At 45.4% G+C, this 21,148-nt stretch overlaps 1 protein-coding gene across 43 annotated transcripts in view; it reads right to left on the bottom strand.

Moving 5' to 3' along the window:
• LOC138245662 (protocadherin gamma-C3-like) overlaps positions 1-21,148 on the bottom strand; it is an 830,748-nt gene that overhangs the window by 117,447 nt on the left and 692,153 nt on the right. The window contains exon 1 of one of the 43 annotated variants that reach the window (XR_011194157.1): positions 15,835-18,511. The exons of 41 other annotated variants lie outside the window; for them this stretch is intronic. Coding sequence is in view for 1 of the 2 variants with exons in the window: in XM_069199447.1 (XP_069055548.1) it covers positions 15,728-18,163 (2,436 nt within the window). In the remaining variant the exon portion in view is untranslated. Of the gene's footprint in view, positions 1-15,727; positions 18,542-21,148 lie in introns of those variants that run through there. One more of the 43 variants, XM_069199447.1, reaches the window with a different exon arrangement.

Genomic DNA, 21,148 nt, shown 5'->3' with positions numbered 1-21,148 from the left:
GATTTCAAACAGACTATTGGAACTGTAGGGGGCAGAGAGAGTTTGATGAACCACTTACATTCTAGTCAATGGTGTCCCTGCCAAGAACAAAATAAATATGGCAAGATTTAGTGGATGTTAGTAAAATAAATATAGCAATATTATATTTGGTACAAAATAATATTTATAATAAAAATGCTGATGTTCTTCAAGATGTAACACATATGGAGGATGAAACATTGCCATCAAGAGGTCAGAATGAAAAGGTGAATCGATCCAGATCAGAAGAAATTTATGAACACTACAGTTCCCATCCTCTCCATTCTAAATAAGTTATTGGTGATGCTATTGATCTCTTTCAAATGAAACAAGCAAAAGTAGCTCCCAAGAGTGTGTGGGAGAAAAGTTTAGAAGCTTGCAGTTTTCCACATCTGTTTTTCCACTGGAGTAGGCGGTCGGTATGATGACCGGCTAGTAGAAATACCAGCAGCCAAATACAGGTCAACTAGTCTATATTCAGAGGACTCTAGGTTTCACCAGAGTATTACCTATATATTCCATCTATTATATGAGAGTGACTTGTCAAGACTATCTTATGCAGTAAACCATATTCTAGAGACAGGAGTTCATCTGCAAAATTTCTCTGCAAGGGAATTTGTTGACAAAGTTCCAGGAAGGGACGAAAAGCTGGAATACAATTTGATTAATTTAATGGCATGTCATTGTGGTGCCAATGAGTATTGGTATCATTGCCATGGCGAGCTGAAATGCATATTAGGAAACCTACTTGGTTTCTGACACTCAACTTGTGCTGAGCATGTGTGGGATTGATCAGCTTGAATTTTTTTAAAGAAGTGAACTCAAACATCAAAATGAAAACAGCTGGAGAACATTGCTCTTTGGATCCTGCTAATGTTTGCAGATATTTTAATCACAGGTTTTAAGCCATGTCTTTCCTCTGCCACAAAACAAATCCTTCTGTTGGTGAAGTAACAGATTTCTTTTGGCGTAAAGAGTACCAAGCAAGAGGTGTTCCTTATATTCACATGCTGTTATGGATAAAAGATGCATCCAAATTTGGAACAGACAGTGATGAATCTATCCTGTCTTTCATAGAACAACATGTAACGTGTGCCATCCCAAAATACGGTGGTGAGAAAGGCCTGAGACAACAAGTTCTGGGGGTTCAAATTCATAGATGTAGGAAGTACTGTCATTGAAAATACAGATGCAAAGGAAAATTTTACACAAGATGTCGTTTTGGATTCCCGTAAGTCATTTCACAAGGAAGAGTATTATATATATATGGAAAATGTCACTTACCCAGTGTAAATCTGTTTGTGGCATGTTCCGCTGCAGATTCACATGCTGTGCATACGTCTGCCATCTAGTGTTGGTCTCGGAGTGTTACAAGTTTTCGAGTCACGGGATCGAGTGACTCCTCCTCTTCGGCTCCATTGCCCATGGCCATTGACTCCATGTTAGATTGTTTTCCAGCAGAGGGTAAGGTAGGAGTGATAGGGTATGAAGAAAAGAGATGTCCATGCTAATGGAATGTTAAAGATATATATATATATATATATATATATATATATGTACAAATATATATATCTACATAAGTACAAGTGTTGTTTAACTTAAACGACTACAGGCTCCCGGGGAGGTGGGAGGGTGCATGTGAATCTGCAGCGGAACATGCCACGAACAAATGTACACTGGGTAAGTGACATTTTCTGTTCAATGGCATGTGTAGCTGCAGATACACATGCTGTGCATAGACTACAAAGCAGTTAGTCCTCCCATAAAAGCGGTGGTTAGCCTGTAGGAGTTGAAGTTGTTTGAAATAATGTTCTTAGTACAGCTTGACCTACTGTGGCTTATTGTGCTGCTAAAACATCTACACAATAGTATTTAATAAATGTATGTGGTGTTGACCAAGTAGCTGCTTTACGTATTTCAGCCATTGGTATGTTTCCTAAGCAGGTCATTGTAGCACCTTTCTTTCTTGTGGAATGTGCTTTAGGAGCAATTAAGAGTTGTCTTTTGGCTTTAAGGTAACATGTTTGGATGATCTTACTATCCATCTTGCTAAACCTTGTTTTGAAATAGGGTTACCAGTATGAGGTTTTTGAAAAGCTACAAATAGCTGTTTAGTTTTACTGAATGGTTATGAGCTCGTTTAATGTCTAATGTATGTACAGCTCTTTCTGCCACAGAATCTGGCTGTGGGAAGAAGACTGATAGTTCCACTGTTTGACTGATATAAAAAGGTGATACTACTTTTGGAAGAAATTTAGGGTTAGTTCGTAGTATGACTTTATGTTTGTGTACTTGTATGAACGGTTCTTCAATAGTGAAAGCTTGAATTTCGCTAACTCTTCACAATTATGTAATTGCGAATAGAAAGGCAACCTTCCACGTTAAGAATTGCATTCCACATGAGTGGATAGGTTTAAATGGTGAGCCCATAAGTCGCGTTAAGCACTATATTTAAATTCCACGAAGGAACTGGAGGTGTTCTGGATGGAATGATGCATTTTAAGCCTTCCATGAAGGCTTTGATAACAGGTACTTGAAATAAAGAGCTGTGCTGTATATTTTGCAAATATGTGGAAATTGCAGTGAGATGTTTTTTTATGGAAGAGAATGCTAAATTTGATTTTTGTAAATGAAGAAAACAGCATACAATATCTTGTATTGATGCTGAAAGAGGGGCAATTTGTTTAGATTGACAGTAATATACAAATCTTTTCCATTTGATGGCATAGCACTGTCTAGTAGTGGGTTTTCTTGCTTGCTTAATTACTTCCATACATTCAGTTGGTAGTTGTAAATACCCAAATTCTATGACCTCAGGAGCCAAATCGCTAGATTGAGTGTGTTGGGATTTGGGTGCCTGATCTGCCCTTTGCTTTGTGTCAACAGATCTGGCCTGTTTGGGAGTTTGGAGTGTGGTACTACTGACAGGTCTAATAGTGTTGTATAACACAGCTGACGTGCCCACGCTGAAGCTATGAGTATCATATTGAGTGTGTTTTGACGCAATCTGTTGACTAGAAATGGAATGAGTGAGAGAGGGGGAAAAGCGTAAGCAAATATCCCTGACCAATTGATCCATAGAGCATTGCCCTTGGATAGGGGATGTGGGTATCTGGATGCGAAGTTTTGGCATTTTGCGTTTTCGCTGGTGGCAAACAGATCTATGTCTGGTATTCCCCATTGTTGAAAGTATTTTTGAAGTACTTGAGGGTGAATCTCCCACTCGTGTGTCTGTTTCTGCTGAGAACATCTGCTAATTAGTTGTGTATCCCTGGAATGTATTGTGCTACCAGGTGAATTCAGTTGTGTATTTCCCATTTCCAAATTTGTTGAGTTAGGAGGGAGAGTTGAGACAAATGTGTCCCTCCTTGTTTGTTTAGGTAATACATGGTGGTCATGTTGTCTGTTTTGATCAGGACATTCTTGTGAATAAGGAGAGGCTGAAAAGCTTTGAGTGCTAGGAAGACAGCTAACAACTATAAGTGATTTATGTGTAGCTGTTTGTGATGGGCATCCCATTGTCCTTGAATGTTGTGATTGTTGAGGTGAGCTCCCCAGCCAATCATTGATGCATCTGTTGTAATTATGGTCTGAGGCACAGGGTCTTGAAATGTCCGTCCTTTGTTTAGATTTGTGGAATTCCACCACTGAAGGGACAGGTATGTTTGGCGGTCTATCAACACTAGATCTTGAAGTTGACCCTGTGCTTGTGACCAATGTTGTGCAAGGCCCTGTTGCAAGGACCGCATGTTTAGTCTTGCATGTGGAACAATTACAATACATGATGCCATCATACCTAATACTTTCATGATAAATTTGACAGTGTACTGTTGACCTGCCTGTATTTGTGGTACTATATTCTGGAATGCTTGTATTCTGTGCGTATTTGGACTTGCAAGCGCTTTTTGAGTTTTTAGTATTGCCCCTAAATACTGTTGTATTTGCGCAGGCTGTGGTTGTGACTTTTGGTAATTTATTGAGAACCCTAGCGAGTGTAGGGTTTATATTACATAATGCGCATGGTTTTGACACTGGGTATGACTGCTTGATTTTATTAGCCAATCGTCTAGATATGGAAAGACATGCAAGTCTTGTCTTATTAAGTAGGCCGCGACTACTGCTAGGCACTTTGTGAATATCCTTGGAGCTACTGTTATTCCAGAGGGTAACACCTTGAACTGATAGTGCTTTCCTTGAATGACAAACCTGAGATATTTTCTGTGCGCAAGATGGATGGGTATATGAAAATACGTATCTTTGAGGTCTAATGTTGCCATGAAATCGTGTTGCTGAAGTAGTGGGATAACATCCTGTAGGGTTACCATATGAAAGTGTTCTGACAGGATGTAAAGACTGAGGGTTCTGAGATCTAATATTGGCCTTAGGGTGCCATCCATTTTGGGAATGAGGAAATACAGTGAGTAAACTCCCATCCCTACTTGATTTTGTGGCACGGATTCTATTGCTCGTTTGAGTAATAGAGATTTGACTTCTTCCTGTAACAGAGTGATATGGCCTGTGGATAGCTTGTGTGGTTTTGGTGGAAAGTTTGGTGGAGTTTGTATCAATTCTAGGCAATAGCCATTGCGGATAATTGATAACACCCATTGTCTGTGGTAATGTTTAGCCAATTGTTGTGGAACATTTGCAGTCTTCCTCCCACAGGGGAGGTGTGGGTTGGAACGGAATGGCACAAGTCACTGTTTACTTTGTTGTAAGACTTGTTTTGGTGTTTGATATTTTCCCCTGCCTCTGGGGTACTGGCCTCTATACGTGCTTTTGAAACTACTTCGTTGGTATTGAGGTTGGTAGGCCGTTTTTGGCTGTGATGTGGATGCCTCTGCAGTTTGGGCTCTAAATCCACCTCTAAACTAGGGTTTGCAAAAGGATCCCCTGTATTCTGTGGCGTATAGTGCACCCATGGCTTTTGCGGTGTCTGAATCCTTCCGCATTTTTAGGGTCGAGCCTGCGTTGCATGCGCTCGCGCATGCGTTTCGCAGGGAGACTCTTTTGTATTTATAAAAGGGCTTGGAGCCCTGTCAACTTCACATCAGTGTTTTTTATTGGTTGGTGGGCTTCCCTGATAAAATCTGCTTGCTTTCATTAGTCGAAGGCACGCCTATGGCATGCCTTTTCCGGTGGCTAGCCCTCCTCCAGCGCAGCGACCAAGTACAGAAAACATGCGAGGCTCGCTGTTTTCCATCGGGCTCGTGGCCTTTTTTTCTCTAATTTACGAGCCCGATCTCGCTTGGCAGAAGTCGAGCGCTTTACGTACTTGATTTCACTTTTTCGGGTTATGTGCATAAATGCACTTTTGCCCGATAGGTGAAAAGTCGGGTTAGGAGTTTACAACGCAATCAGCTCTAACATGAGCAAACACGAGACCCGATGCATTGTAAATGCTTGTTTCTATAGAAGTGTTGACCTCTGGGCCAAAAAGCTGTTTGTTGTTGGATGGCATATTCAACACTGCCTGCTGGATTTCAGGTTTGAATCCCGAGGATCTAAGCCAGGCATGCCTCCTTATGCTTACAGCAGTGTTGATGCTTCTGTCCGCTGTATCTGCTGAGTCCAGGGCAGACCTGACCTGATTGTTAGTGATGGCTTGGCCTTCCTCCACTATCTGCTGTGTCCTCTTTTGCTGTTCTTTGGGGGAGATGCCGAATTCTATCTTCCTCTCATCCCAATGGGCCCTGTCATATCTAGCCAACAGCGCCTGTGAGTTGGCTATTCTCCATTGGTTGGCTGCCTGAGATGCCACCTTCTTTCCTGCAGCATCAAACTTCCTACTCTCTTTGTCTGGTGAGGGTGCATCACCTGACGACTGTGAGTTTGCCCTCTTCCTGGCAGCGCTTACCACTACTGAGTCCGAGGTAGTTGCTGGATAATATAGACAGGATCGGAAGGAGGTGGCTTATATTTCATCTCTACTCTAGGAGTAATTATTCTTGCCTTTACAGGCTCGCTAAATATTTGGCCAGCATGTTTTAGCATGCCGGGGTGCATAGGGAGCGACTGATATGTTGCATGCGTGGAAGAGAGTGTATTAAATAAGAAATCATCCTCGAATGGCTCAGTGTGCATGGTGACAATATGATATGTTGCCGCCCTAGCTATCACTTGAGTGTAGCCTGTACTATTCTCTGGTGGTGAAAGCTTAGAGGGTTAGCAATCTGGGTTATTGTCCGGAATGGGGTCTGGATCATAAAGATCCCATGGATCCACATTGTCCTGCTGCGAATCAAATGAGTGTGATGGTGACTGCATAGGTGTAGAACTGGTAGAAGGAGAGATATGTAGATGTGGAGAGTGAGGAGGAGACTAAGGAGGAGAAAATTGAGGAGGTGGAGGTCTCTCTTTTGTTTTTGGCACTTTAGCTGGCGTCTGTGTAGTGTCCAATTGCTCCTGAAAGGCTAATTTCCTCTTTGGTTTTGGAGGAGGTGCAGTTAAAATTCTGCCAGTTTCTTTATGGATATGAATCCTGGTTTGCCTTTCATCCATTACTTCCATGACTGGTTGCATCTGTGAGTGCTCCTCAGTAGATTTATGGCTTTCTCTAAGTGTTTTTGAAAATCCATGCTCCTCAGTATAACTAGGTCTTTTCGGCTCCGAAACCGATTTTCAAGATTTGGACTCAGAAGAGCGGTGTTTGCTCGGTTCGGAGACGGAGCTTCAGCTCGAGTCCGATGGCTTCGGAGGGGTGGCCTTCTTCGGTGCCGAGCTGGTGGGTTTGTCACCGAGCGTTTTCTTTCGGGTCCAGCCATGGCCTTCCGGCAATGGCGTCTCCAGGGCCTTTTGTTTGGGCTTAGATGGTACAGGGGCAGGCGTACTCACGTGCTGTCCTGCCGTGACCGGTCTGTCTTCCTCAGAATCCTGGTCAGAGTCGGATCCTCGAACAGAGAATGCGGTTTGAATGATCTCTTCGATGCCGAAATGTTCAGAGCTTTTTGACGCCATCTCGAGCCTCCGTGCTCTTCTGTACCGAAGTGTCTTTTTCGACCGGAAGGATCTGCAGGCCTCTCAATTTTCTTCCTGATGGTCGGGGGAAAGGCAGAGATTACAGACGAGGTGTTGGTCTGTATAGGGGAATTTAGCGTGGCACATAGGACAGAACCGTAATCGAGTCCGATCAATGAGGCTTCCACGTGGTCGGCCCGACCAGGCCCGAGTTGGGCACGCGCGCCCCGAAGGGCGAGTAGAAATGTCTGTTCCGATGGTACCAAAGTGTGGATCGAAGGTGTAACGCAATCAAAACAATACCGACGAGAAATGACGCGTTTTCAAGGTTTTCCGAATCAAACTACTGGAGTGAAAGGAAACACGTCGAAACCCAATTGCGGAAAGAAAACAATCTAACATGGAGTCGATGCCCATGCGCAATGGACCCGAAGAGGAGGAGTCACTCGATCCTGTGACTCAACAACACTTCTTCGAAGAAAAACAACTTGTAACACTCCGAGCCTAACACTAGATGGCAGACATATGCACAGCATATGTGTATCTGCAGCTACACATGCCATCAAACATATATATATATATATACACACACACACACACACACACACACACACACACAGGTAGATATAGATATGAAACGTTCTGTACGCTCTAGAGCTGTGTCCATTTTAAGGTGCGAACAAACCACTGAAGGGGCACTTACTTATATGCTATAAAGTACTAATATGACACATAAGAGTATGAATGACCAATGTAAATATTTCATTTTGTAAAGGTTTACAGAAAACGTAATTACTTAAAGAAGTACGAGATGACAATAGTATGAAAATATAGGCACAGAATTGAGACAAAAAATGTCACTTGCATTTTTACTGGCAAATGCAAAGAATGTTCTCTTGCATTTAGTAAGCACTGTGGCTTCAATTGAAGAAGTAAAAATAACCCTCATTTGTAACTCGGTATACCATGAGGTTCTGACGTTATATGTGTCAATTTTCATCAAAGTTAGACCCAGCTGTAAACAATTATAAAATACACATGTTCCTTCACAATTTATTTACGTATTTATTAATCAGTTCAACTCAATCTCTAGCTGATTAATAACTACTTTGTTTTGTAATGACCACCTATGAGATTAAGTGTAACTGATGTGGCCTTTGGGGGATTGGAAACTAAACAGACATACAGGAATGTCAGGCAAATGAGAAACAGATGATAGCGATAAATCTTCTTATAGGCTCTATTCAATTCATGATCAGCTATGCCCCTTTGGTCAAACAAGCAGACCAAAGTACCCTGTAAAACTAGGCCTGAAAATCGATCCAAACATATACATTATGAAAATGAAATTGCTTAAGACGTTATGAACAATCATAACAAAAACATAACGCACTTCTACGTTACTCAGAAGCTAATAATGTACTCCATAGCATTGTCTTGAATTAGTGCACATTAAGCAATATATGGCAACTATGAGAAAGCCATTCTTTTTTCCTCCTACATTTGGTTTACACTTCAAACATCTACAGCCACCATCAGATTTTTAATTGGCAAAATCAGCAAGATGTGGTTAAAATACGACGTATAAATCAACAGTTCTATACTAATTTACACCCCACCTCACCATACCCATCAATGGGGTGCCCTTCCACCCTTCACACTAGACAGCGGCAGCTGCCGCATAACGCAAATGGAGGGGGGGAAACAGAGGCAAGGTTCAAATTTAAGAAATAAATAAAAAGAACTTACCTTGTTTCCGTCCCTGCTGCCTCGCGCTCCTCTTCTTCTGGTGTCCCAGCATTCACTGCTGGGACACTAGCACAGGCTCCCCAGCAATCCTGGTGCTACATTCATGCAAAACCTTGAATGAAAGCAGTGCCAGGATTGGTCTGAGCAGCAGTGACTGCCGCTCAGGCACAGCCCTGCGGTCTGCGCAGTGTCTCCAGCCCAGCTGTGTACGCAGCCAGACTGGAGAAACCTAGGTGCGCATGTGTGTTTGGCCGGCTTTAGACAGCCGGGCAAACACACATGCGCACTTAGGTGCCCTCTCCCCTCATCCCACCTCCCGTGGCCCAGCCCTGCCCTGCTGTCTAGGCCAGATGCAGACGAAACGATCTATCATTTTACTTATCTGCTTCTGGCACAGCCAGTGGGGTGACGCTCCCTTGCAATAGCGAAGGTGCCGCCCCTGACACTAGAAACCATCACCAAGGTTATCAACCTGCAAAGTCACTCCCTGTGAAAAAAACCTCCCCTGGCAACACTTGCCTTGTTTACAGACTCTGATAACTTATTCTCTCAAGTCACCTTTCTTTCTTACATCAAAGTAGATTAATTTCTTACTTCTTTAAGAGAAATACAATTGAACCCTTGCTTAGCCAATTAACTACTTCTCCATGCATGCAGGCAGGTAGCCTAATGATGTGGCTTATATAGCATGAACTACTTACAAAGCATTGCATGCTAAATATGGTGCAGAAGAGGAGATGGGTGACTGGGGATACAGAACTGAGAGCAGGGCTTTACAGTGGAGATGGAAAGGATGCTGACATAAAAGGTCAGAAAGTCCACTGCACCTTCCATTCCACAGCAACATAACAATTTGCCATTCAACTCTAACCATGGATTAACTAACAACCTGCCCCAATCCTTTTAATCTGGCTTCACATTCTGCAATGGTACTACGATGGCCACCTTCCAAATACTTGACATGACCCTGGACCTTTTTGGAAATAAGTACCTCTTGGCTTGGTAAATCTTTCAGCTGTGTTCAACACCATGGACCACAAAGAGCAACCCAAAACACTATGGCAAGGTCTGGGCAGATTTTCCTCTTTAGTCCCAAACAACAACCAATTCATCCAAATTAAATCCTCTTGTCTGCCAATGAATGCATACCCCCATAGTTGCACCCCACTCTCTATGATTTTCAACCAATAAATGGACGTCTTTCATTCTGTTCAACCAAGTAGGCTCCATCTAACAGATTACAAACAGCCACCTCTTTACATCAAGGTGTTGTTAGTGGTGGATAGTCATCACATAAAATGTAGCTTTTTCAGCATGACATCCTGGAAGTTAATATTTCACCTCTAATTTAACCTAATGAAAACATAATTTATTCCACTCTACCAACAGTAATTGACCTCAAAATCAACTCTTGAATATTGACAAAGAACCTTATCATGGTTTTCTTCAGTAAAGACATTGTGACAGCACTGAGAAAAATGAGAGACACTACCATTAAGATCTGCAATGTTTATACTTCTTGAATATGTGCTCTATGGAGGTGTATCTAGATTTGTATAAATGGGCATGCTGTCCAAATTGTCAGGAGTTAAAAATATTTTTTTTTAATTATTTAAAGAGGAATTACACGTTAGAGATTTCTAAATGAATCACACCCTTGACACCTCAATCTTGGAAACAACCCTCTGCAAATCCTTCTAGGGAGTTCCTTGGGGTTTAAGGCATAGGTACGCACAGAAGCACTAACACATAATGAATGTCATCTTTAACTGCTACATAAACTTGTCGTTACCTTCTGCCACCATGTGTTTTTGGCACTTCATAAAAATCAATTTGTTTTACTATATCTATCATGCAAAGGTCATGATTTTTACGTTTATGAGGATTAATTACTACATTCGCCAACAACCAGACTTTTAACTATCAGGACAATACTCTTGAGTTCTTCATTTAAATCAGCAGTGGGCCTAGTTTCAACCAGTTCACCAGTTCACACAGAGACTGAATTTCCTGAATTTTCCTAGAGTCATAATCTTTAAAATCCCATACGTGCCAACAGATCCGACTCCGATGACTCCGACATTTAAAGACAAGACTGACTTTATGTTAGCTCTCTCCCGCCTAAAACTGCTTCGGTTTCAACAGAAGTCAATGGGTAAAAATACATCCTCCCAATGATTTGTTTCAAAATCTGGTCTAAAATGTTGACATGTATGAAACTCTGCCCTACTTCTTTCTAACTCAGGAAGAAACATTGGTAACACTAGCTGCTTGCGCAAATCATTTGTGTACACAGAAATGTGGCAAGACTGGAACAGATTCTGCCTTCTGCTACTCACTCACCTAATATAAAGTGTCAAATACAGGGCTAAATGCTTCAAGGACTGTTGCAATAAAAGGCACTCAAGTATTTTTGTCTGTTAACTTCCTCAATGAAGTGATCTCTGCGTACTGTACTAAAATTGTTTTCCTAATACAGTATTACATACTTTGAAGGTGGTAGTCATCAGACATTTCAGAAGGATGAAAGGATTTGTGAAGCATGCTTGACTAATTACTGACTGTATCCCATCACTTCATTCCTTCAGAGGTGCAGGCTTGCCATGGACAATGCTAACTGTAATATTATTATGTTCAATGCTACTAATTCAAGTGCCAAGTGGCTGACTCTGTCCCAGTCCAACAGGATTTTTTCAAAGTTAGAGACCTTTAGTACTGCTTTACATTTTACAATTATACTGCACAATGATTCTTATTTGAGAGAATATTACTACCAACCTTAACGGTACTCATTTTACCTACCTAAGAAGAATGCATGGGAGCGGTCATGCCCCGGAGCTAAGAAGTGTCTACCTGTACTGGAATCTCACCATTACCTATTTCAGTGGTGCTTGCATCTCTCATAACCCCAGGGTGTGGATATCACAAGTGATCTCAAATTGTACCATAGGTGCATTAACATACCTTAGTAGGTCAAAGAGTGTGGGGAGGAATCTGTAACCTGTGGCTCACATGTTCGAACCTGGGCAGGGTTGACTGAGCACCACTGAAATAGGTAATTCTGAGATACCTCTTAGCTCAGGGCATGACCACTCCTGTGCATCCTTATGAGTAGTGTAAAATGAGTACCATTAAGGTTGGTAGTAAAACAATTGTGAGATTCATGACAGTTTTCTGTTTACTAATGATAAGAGTGTGCTATGAATACACCTATACAAATAGTGTTATTGTTATTATGTGTAGGGGGCAATGAGTAGTAGAAGTAATAGCAGGAGGAGAGTTCATTGTGCTGTTGCTATTACAATACTTGCTATAGAGGTGAAGAATGGGTATTATTATTATTAGTAGTAGTATTGCTGCTAAAGTAACAAGATTGTTGTTACTACAATATCAAGAGCCCTTTCTTGAAACGATATGCATTATGCAGAATTTTACATTTTTATGTAGTAAGCAAAAGGCAGATGGAAAAGGTGTATATTTTACATTTTAATTCTTTGTTGTGGTATAACTGCATCAGGTTGCCCATAATATTAGAAATAAAAATGCCAGTAATCATGCGTCATTAATGTGATGCATTATGAAGGACTAAAACCTTTCTCTAAATGCTGTAATAACAGCACTTGGTGTTATCCAATCCAGGAATTCACAATTTGCCTCGACTCAAACAAATATGTTGTCTGCCTAATTGCACTTGAGCGTTCACTGTGGCTATTGCCATTGACACGTACAGGCTAATGAGGGCAATGCTTGGGGGGTGGGGAGGAAAAGAAAAGAGATACAGCAGCCTGCAAGACATCTGTTTTCAGAAGGTGTCAAATTCCAAAACAATTTGTTTACAAATGAATACACTTAGAAGTCAGCGCATCTAAAACCCTACTCTGTTGGGCACGTTTGGCACACTGTAGTCAAGCGGCACTGATCCCTCTGTAAATCACAGCAGACCATGATAATGTTTAGCTCTCACCTAGTAGCTATCTTTTAGCAGAATAGTCACTCTTCTTTGCTTACTTTATAGTCAGTGATTTCCTTGTCCATCTTGTTTTCCTCCACTTCTTGTTCATCCGTTCCAGAGGGTACAGACTCTTTACTACCCTTTTCATTGGATGGCATGTATCCCTCCACTGCTCACATTTAGGAAACTACTATTTTCTTTAGTTTGAAGCACTACATGAAAGTGCATGTGTTTTCTAGCTCTCTACCTCGTGTGAGGCTCCCCTCCTACCGTCCTGTGTGCTTTGTGTTGCTCCCTCATCCCTTTCCCCAAGGTTGAGGCTTCACCTCTCGATAGTCCTGGCACCTCCATACATGACTCAAAAATGGCAATTAGTGTACTGCACTCTCTCTATATACATATATATGTATATACACACACACACAAAAACTGGATGCTCCGTAATCATGTCTTCAATGAGAACTTGAAGCCTATGCATCGAGATATCCAAGCAAGTCTGCACCTTGGCAATACGTTTTAGTATATACTAAGGGCTAAGGAAGGAACCAACGTGGCCAAGATCACACAGGAGCGAGAAGCACCTGCAAAGACGGTCACTGTTAACATCTGATGCACATCACCACAGCTGCCCTCTTTGATGCTGTTCCTTCATCCAAAGACTCATTAAGGCGGCTCTCCAGCCTGCACACTGGCTTTATACTCAGTTACTAGAGAGACACGCCTCTGAGAAGCAAACCAGTCAACTAGGCTGTGCCACACAATTGCATTTCTGAAATCACAGGTGCTAGACTGGCCTTGTTACCTCTATATCGTGGATGCGTGGGACTGGGTGGGTCCCGCGCCTGGAGTAGAGGGCACTGACTCCTCGAAGCTGTAACGCGCACACCCAGTGCTGCATATATTACTGTGTGGAGTCCACGGGGAAGTGGTGCATGCGAGGATGCCATGTGCACCGCTGGCAAGCTTCAAAGACATCTCTAAGATGCACTCCAAGGCAGTGCCCGTCCTATTTGTGCAATTTTCCTATGCGTGGCTGTAATCAAATTATTTAAATTCACAGTTCCATGCATGCAAATGTCCCCACAGCGGAAATCAACCAGTAAACAGGCCGTGCACAGAGCACGCACAACAAAGGGCTCTTGTTTACACGCAAAGGCGAAGCTGTGACCGTAGCCCTCAATTGGCAGCCTCGTACAAAGATGTCTCTTTTCTTCTCTTAGACGAACACTCCAGCTGGTGGTGAGAAAGTGCTGCGAGCCCCAGTCCCCTGAGCTGCCCCCCCCCCTTTCACCATCGTAAAGGACAGTCTTACTTAGTTTTGATGACCGTGATCGCTCTGCTTCTTTCATGAAATAACACATATTAGCGTGCAATGTTGCCTGAAACAAGCTCACACACATTTAGATGAAGTGTTTACCGTCCAGTCATCCGCCGTCTATCCAACCAGAGGTCTCCCTTTTAACCCGTGCCCTCTTCCGATACACAAAAGGCCCGTGTCATTTGCTGTTCGAGTACAATCAACAACCGCGGCATTTCCCAAATCTTATGCCCAACAGACTAGACTGTTGTGCACGCACGATGCCGCACCAACAAGCAGGGCATGCTTCCGCCGATGTATTTAACGCACACTTCCGCAGTGTTATTTACACACACGATGCACCAACGGACCGGAAGTCTTGTTTCAGGCCAGCCTCACCATCTTCTAGGTTCCACAACAGAGGTACTGAAGTTATTAAACCGTGTGCAAGACTCTCCAGAAACCGTGGGCTTAACACGGACTTTCTACGTGAAATAACACGCACGCGTTCACCTCTGGTCTCTCCATTCAGTGCACGCGTCAGTAATTACCCGACCATTCCCACTTCCTCGACCTCCCCGTCAAATAACAGCCTGCCACCGTCTGCTGCCATCCACCCGCCTTCCTGAAACCAGCTCGCGTCAGGGAAGATGCAAGTCAGAACCCCCAGAGTCCAGGGACGAGGGCCGCAGGGCATCCTAAGCGAAGTGAGGGTTCGGTTGAGGAGGCCCTACAATGCCATGCTTTTAGTTACAAAGTGGGCACATGGGAATAAAGATGGAGTCAGAACCCCCGTGCAGTAGCACGTTTTCGGGTGTGATTGAAAGGACGGCAGGGGTTGTTTGCTGCCCAGGTCCTGGCTTTATCACAGAAGCATTACAGTAACTGACCTCAGGTTCCCACCTGCTAAAGGTTAAGACCTTCTGACGTGATGGGGATATCCATGATGTCATCACAGCTCACTGATCAGGAAGGGGTCGCCAGGGAAGGCTATCTGGCCTATCTCAACACCAGTCTTTAAGTGACAGTGCATGCGATTCTTTGGCATTTGACGCAATTTAAATCCTCAAAAACAACTGTTTAAAACCCTGCAGAGCAGACAGGCTTAACCCCATTCCCAGCACTATCGCATGGCCACCATTCAGCATAAGCAGCTTTACAAGATGAAACATCTGTATGCCCGTGCATGCAATGCTACTTAAGCTGACATCTAAAACACTGCACAAATGTAAAGTGTATTTTTAAAACGAATCAACCTCGACAAACAACCCAAACTATAACACACAAACAAAAAACCCCAGATGTTAGCCGTCTATAATGGATAGTATTTTGTGTGTTAATAATAACGTTGTCAATTAAAAATACTAACGCACCCCTTTACATCTAATAAGATGGCGTTTTTGTAAAGTGCTGGTGAGAATGAAAGTGAAATACAACAACTGCACATTGTATTGACCAGCGTGGTACAACATTTATATATACTGCAGGTGTGGGGGTAACGTTTTAGTGCACCAACCAAAACACACACACGATATTGTGCATCAGTTGGCAAGAACACACAGCTCCGACTGTAACCATGTTATTACCAACACTTTCTTCTGCGTCCAAGTGACCTCTCGGCTATAAAGCAAAGGACTACACAACCGCGTTACTTCTTGGTCCAGTGACGCTCTTCGTGGCCTAGAACATGGGCGCCCGTTGAGCCAGCGAGCTACAATCATATTTGAGACAACAATGGCACATTACCATCTCACCTGGCTGGGGTCGTTTGACCCATCTAGATCAGAGACATAAGACTCCGTCTCATTCACTAATTCTCTGAGTTCAGGAAAGTTCAGGGGTCGCATAAATGTGAACTCACTTGTGTCCGATTCGGGAGGCAGAGAGGTCCCGTAGCGCTGGGCAAGGGGGTCACTCGGCCTCACATTGACATCCACAAACCTCAGGGTGCCATCTGGGTTCAGGGTGAGTGTGGGGTGGTACTGCTGGGGAAAGGCTGCCGGCTGCGGCTTCTCCGGGCAGCAGCAGCCAGAGGACACAGTGTTATCCTTCAAGATGCACTTGGCCGACAGGGCTATGAAAGTTATCAGTGCAAGCACACTCACGGCCACTAAAGACACGATTAAGTAGAGAGTCATATCCGATTTCCCCCTGGGATTGATATGGAAATCGCGAGATCTGGGGCTCTCCTCCCGGATGCTGTCTTCCAGTGAAAGGAGCATGGTGACGGTGGTGGACAGCGGGGGGTCCCCGTTATCCTTGACCAGGATGAGGATTCTCTGTGTTAGGTTATCTCTCTCCTGGAAGCTCCTGGCAGCCCGGAGCTCTCCGGTGTACGGAGATATCCGAAACAGAGAAGGGTCCGTAGACTGCAGAAGGCTGTAGGACAGCCAGGCGTTGTGGCCCGAGTCCGCATCCACGGCTGTCACCTTGCTGACCAGGAACCCCACGGGGAAAGAGGGCCGGATACTCTGGTCCAGTGTGAGCTCCGTGGAGGGCCTGGGGTACAGCACCACGGGGGGGTTGTCATTCTGGTCCAGGATATAAATGATCAGGGACACGTTGGATCCAAGCTTCGGACTCCCAGCGTCCTCTGCGACCACAGTGACCTGCAGAATTTGAATACTTTCGTAGTCGAAGGAGCGCTGGGCGAAGATCTCGCCGGTGTTGGAGCTGATGTAAATGAAAGAGGAGACGGGGGAGCCCCCCAGGTGCCGCTCCGCTATAGAGTATGTGATACGAGCGTTGTCCCCCTGGTCCGGGTCCGAGGCAGACACTGTGCACAGCAGCGCGCCTGGCTCGTTGTTCTCCCTGATCTGGGCGCTGGAGGAGGGGTGAGAGAACTGAGGGGAGTTGTCATTGACATCGGAAATGTTCACCACCACTGTCTTCTGTGTGCGGAGAGGGGGGCTCCCCAGGTCTGTGACCACCAGCTCAATGGTGTACTGAGACACGCTCTCCCTGTCCAGGGCCTCCCCCGTGACCAGCGAGTAGTGATTACCCAGAGACTTGATCCTGAAGGAAGGGTGTGAGATTTCCAGACGCACCTGCCCATTTTGGCCGGAATCCCGGTCCCTCACCCGGAAGACCCCCACGGCTGTGCCCACCGGGGTGTTTTCTGGGACCGAGGTGGCCAAGGAAGTCAACAGCAGTTCGGGGGCGTTGTCGTTGGCATCCTCTACGTTCACCTGGACCAGACAGCGCCCTTCCATTTCCGGGACCCCCCTGTCCCGCGCCCTGATGTGAATGTCGTACACCCCTGATTCCTCGAAATCCAGGCTACTCTCCACCCGGATGTGGCCTGTCAGAGGCTCCAGGGAGAAGAGGGCGCGCGCAGCACCGGAGGTGTGCTCTTCATACGAGTACTCAATGTCCCCATTCAACCCTTCATCCGTGTCAGTGGCGTTTAACTGGATTAGCAGCGTGCCGGCCGGCGTGTTCTCTCTCACACTCACTTTATACACTGGCTGATCGAAGGAGGGGGCGTTGTCATTTATATCCAGAACCACGACCGTTACCCGGGCAGTGCCGGATCGGGCTGGCGTGCCCCCGTCGAAGGCACTGAGGCTCAGCTCGTGCTGCTCGTGACTTTCCCTGTCCAGAGCTCTTTCCAGCACCAGCTCCGGGAGAAGTTTGCCATCTTTCAGCTTCTTGACGTTCAGAGAGAAGTACTGGTTCGAGTTCAGGGCATAGCCGCTCACCGCGTTGGTACCCACGTCCGGGTCGTGCGCGCTCTCCAGAGGAAACCTGGACCCCACCACAGCCGACTCGTAAATGCGCACGACGCGCTCGGCAGTGGGGAAGCTGGGCGCGTTGTCGTTCACGTCCAATACCTCTACCTCCAGGCGGAAGAGCTCCAGGGGGCTCTCAATGACCACCTCCCCAGAGAGCAGGCAGCTGGCGCTGGAGCCGCACAGGTGCTCCCTGTCCACCTTCTCGTTGACGAGCACATCAGCCTTGCCCAGGTCCAGCGCAAAGTACTGCCTGTTGCTCTCGGTGCTCAGACGCAGCCTGCGCTCGGAGGCGGCCGCCACCTCCAGCCCCAGCTCTCGGGCCACGTTCCCCACGACTGTGCCCGGCTCTGCCTCCTCCAGCACCGAGAAGCGAATCTGCCCGGAACCCCAGCCCCACAGAGAGGTTAAACACGCCACTTGCCACCACCAAACCCTCGGGCCTCTCCGGGGCTCCATGTCTTAGGAATCCGCCACTTAGATCTCTCCTGGGGTAAGCCGAGTCCAGTCCCGGGGAGAATGAGTCCCAAAGTGCAGGACCCCAGCTGCCAAACAAGTGCCACCGTCCCCGAGCGCTCCAGAGCCACTTCAAAGTAGGGAACGCTTGAACAGCTCTCTGCCTGCGAGCTGGGGAGGGGGCGGAGGCTGACTCACGCAGCTCCAGGGGGAGGAAAGCGAGAGGGGGGACGACCAGATCCCCTCGCAGCATTTCTGCTCATTGGCCAGGAGATCCTCCTACGGCCAGCCAGTGGCAGCACCACCTACGCGCCAGAGATGCACAGACTGCGCACCAGTGTGTGCACGAGGACCGTGCCAAGCGCCCGACAGTTTGTGTACAGACGTGGGCTGGGAACGCCATCAGGGGAAGCAAGCCCGGCTTTGCCAAGAATAACCTCATAATTAACATTCACTTTACATAATGTATGGGCGCCTGCTTGTGCCTGGTAAGACGCCCCTTTGCGTGCAGAAGTGAACTCATGTCAGTGTGTTTAGAGTGATCATGGAGGCTAGAACCACAGGCTAATACCCTCTCGCGGGGTCTCCTCTCCGGCTCTGGCCTTCATTCCACTGCTGTACATCCTGGCTACTGCACTTCCCTGTATTTGTCTCGTTTTCACACCTCACAGAGGTTTGCTATCCCTGCCAACTCTCTCCTTCAGCTCTCGCCCCACCCTTTCTCTCACGTCTTTCTCTGCTCTTTTTCTTCCTCCCCCTCTCTCGCCAACCTTTCTATATCCTGAAGCCAATCACTTCAGCAGAAAGGCCTCCTAACTACATCCACACGTGTGCAGCTTTCCTGGACAATCACTTACTGCAGATACCTGTCGCTCCCCTCCTACATGCCGACAAAGCTCTGGTAACCCCAGCTCATCCCACACTGACCCATGGCCTGTCACATTCTCCTCCACACCGCCCCCACGTGGCAGCAGTCGGTACTCTCTTCCCTTGGAAGTTGATAGAGTTTAAGCCAAGGTACAGGTCTCTGCCCCTTCCGCAGTTTACACTGTCTCAACCACCTCACTCCCACTGGCAATGGACTATCCCCTCCGCCCACAATTATTTCATCCATTTATTAATTCTCGGTGGGTCTACCACAGTCTGCCCTATTAGAAAGAAGAAAAAATACACAATTTACACGTTACCTAACAATTAAGACTGTCAACCTTGTAGCAGTAACGTGTCGCAGTGTGCACAGGAGTGTAGAAACAACAAGGACTAAAAGGGAACAATAAAGCGGGATGCTTAGATGGAGCGCAGTGCGCCGAGCCTCGCTCATTTTACACATTCGCAAATTTGGCATGTTTCAAGCAATTCAAGAGTTGATAACAACGCCGTTCTTGGATGTGCCACGTCAGCTCCTAATGTGTCTGGCCTCTAAGGTATGGCCGAAAACTCTGAGAAACCCGTGGGCCCCCAAGAGTTTCCAGCAGGAAAGCGCTACTGATGGTAATGGTTATTTCTCTATACTTAATAATTTTTAGCCAGAAATATACTGACGTGAACATCATTAAATTAATATTACGAATAGATGGCCAGGGCGTGGTTTCTCTTGTGACAAATTATCGCATTCCTGACTGACGTGCGAGTTAATGAACTGGGAACACTTTAAGATGATTTTGTTTTTTTCCAGCATTCTTTTTTATAGAGATTCCTACAACCTGCATCTATACCTGTGGAACTGCGCCATTAGTAATGTTTTTACCAGCAGTGGGTAGAGGAGGCTACAAGCGAAAAATACTAAAGAAATAAGTCAAATGCGAGATGCTAGGGTCGCATTAAATGTGGAGAATTAAAGACGTGGTGGAAGAGAGAAGTAGGACCGGATAGCCGAAAGCACGGGCACAAAAACAAAAAAGGCGCAACTGTAGAAAAACACCGTACTCGCTTCAAAAACGTCAATGCATTCCCTATTCCCTATTGGAGGCGCTGATATATGACCTCTCAAACGCATCGGTGACAGCCCTTCACAGCATTCAGTGCTACCAGGCCTGCCAGTGGAGACTACGTGCAGCCTCGTGCAGCGCAACGCACACTAAGAGACCTCTCTTTGGAGTGACCGTACTCCTTACCGCCACCAAGTCGCAGAAACCGACCGCCCAACAGCCAACTGGGCCCTGGTAAGGTAACTGAATTAATGGTGCTTTCCAATAGTACTGCTCCTGGGCACACATTGCTTAAGAGTTCTGTAGTGATACTTAAAACGTTTTTTATGCATTTGGTATTAAAGCAGGAGGCACCATCATTGAGAACACTGAAATGTTTTTTTTTTTTAAATAAATAAAAAAAATACATATGTCCTTTTGTATTTGCAATTAGCCACCATTTGCTCAGATCACCTCACTAAACGGACAGCCCTTTAACAATGTTTGTTAAAAAAACGGTTGTGTTTTGGTCTCGTTGTTGGTGAACTATGCTTCCCTAGTGCCAAGAAGCCTTAGGCACGTGTCGGGTTGATAAATACTTGTGCTCACCCCTTTCACGCAGTTAGCTGCTATCTATCTCAAACTGAACTCCAGAGTTGAGGTCACCAAAATAACAGAAGAACAAGACAAATATCCACAACATGTGTCACGTCATCTAGCTGTAACTATGTAGACATTTGTAAACATAGAACCGTCATAACAGTAACTCACTGCCCGGTTAATCTAACTCTGTTTTACCAGTTTGCATCATACTCAGTGGGCGAGGAGTTTTTTTTATCGTTGGATAGTGTAACGTCGGTGCTGCCAGTTAGGGGGTCAATGTTAATTGTGGATAAAGGTGGCTCCCCGTTTTCTTCGGCTAGGGTGTTTTTTTTAGGTTAACTGCACCCCCAACGGGGTTCCAGGGTTATTTTTTTTTTTTTACAGCTACTTGAAAAAGAGAGCTCCGTGCAGTATATCATGCATACATCACTGAAGCATCGGCTGACATCTCCTTCCACGAACTTTGGGATAATTGTTT

This window comes from Pleurodeles waltl, chromosome 7 (assembly GCF_031143425.1).
Source record: "Pleurodeles waltl isolate 20211129_DDA chromosome 7, aPleWal1.hap1.20221129, whole genome shotgun sequence".
Taxonomy (NCBI): domain Eukaryota; kingdom Metazoa; phylum Chordata; class Amphibia; order Caudata; family Salamandridae; genus Pleurodeles; species Pleurodeles waltl.
Note: the sequence above shows the minus strand (reverse complement) of the source record. Positions and strands in the feature narration are given on the sequence as shown.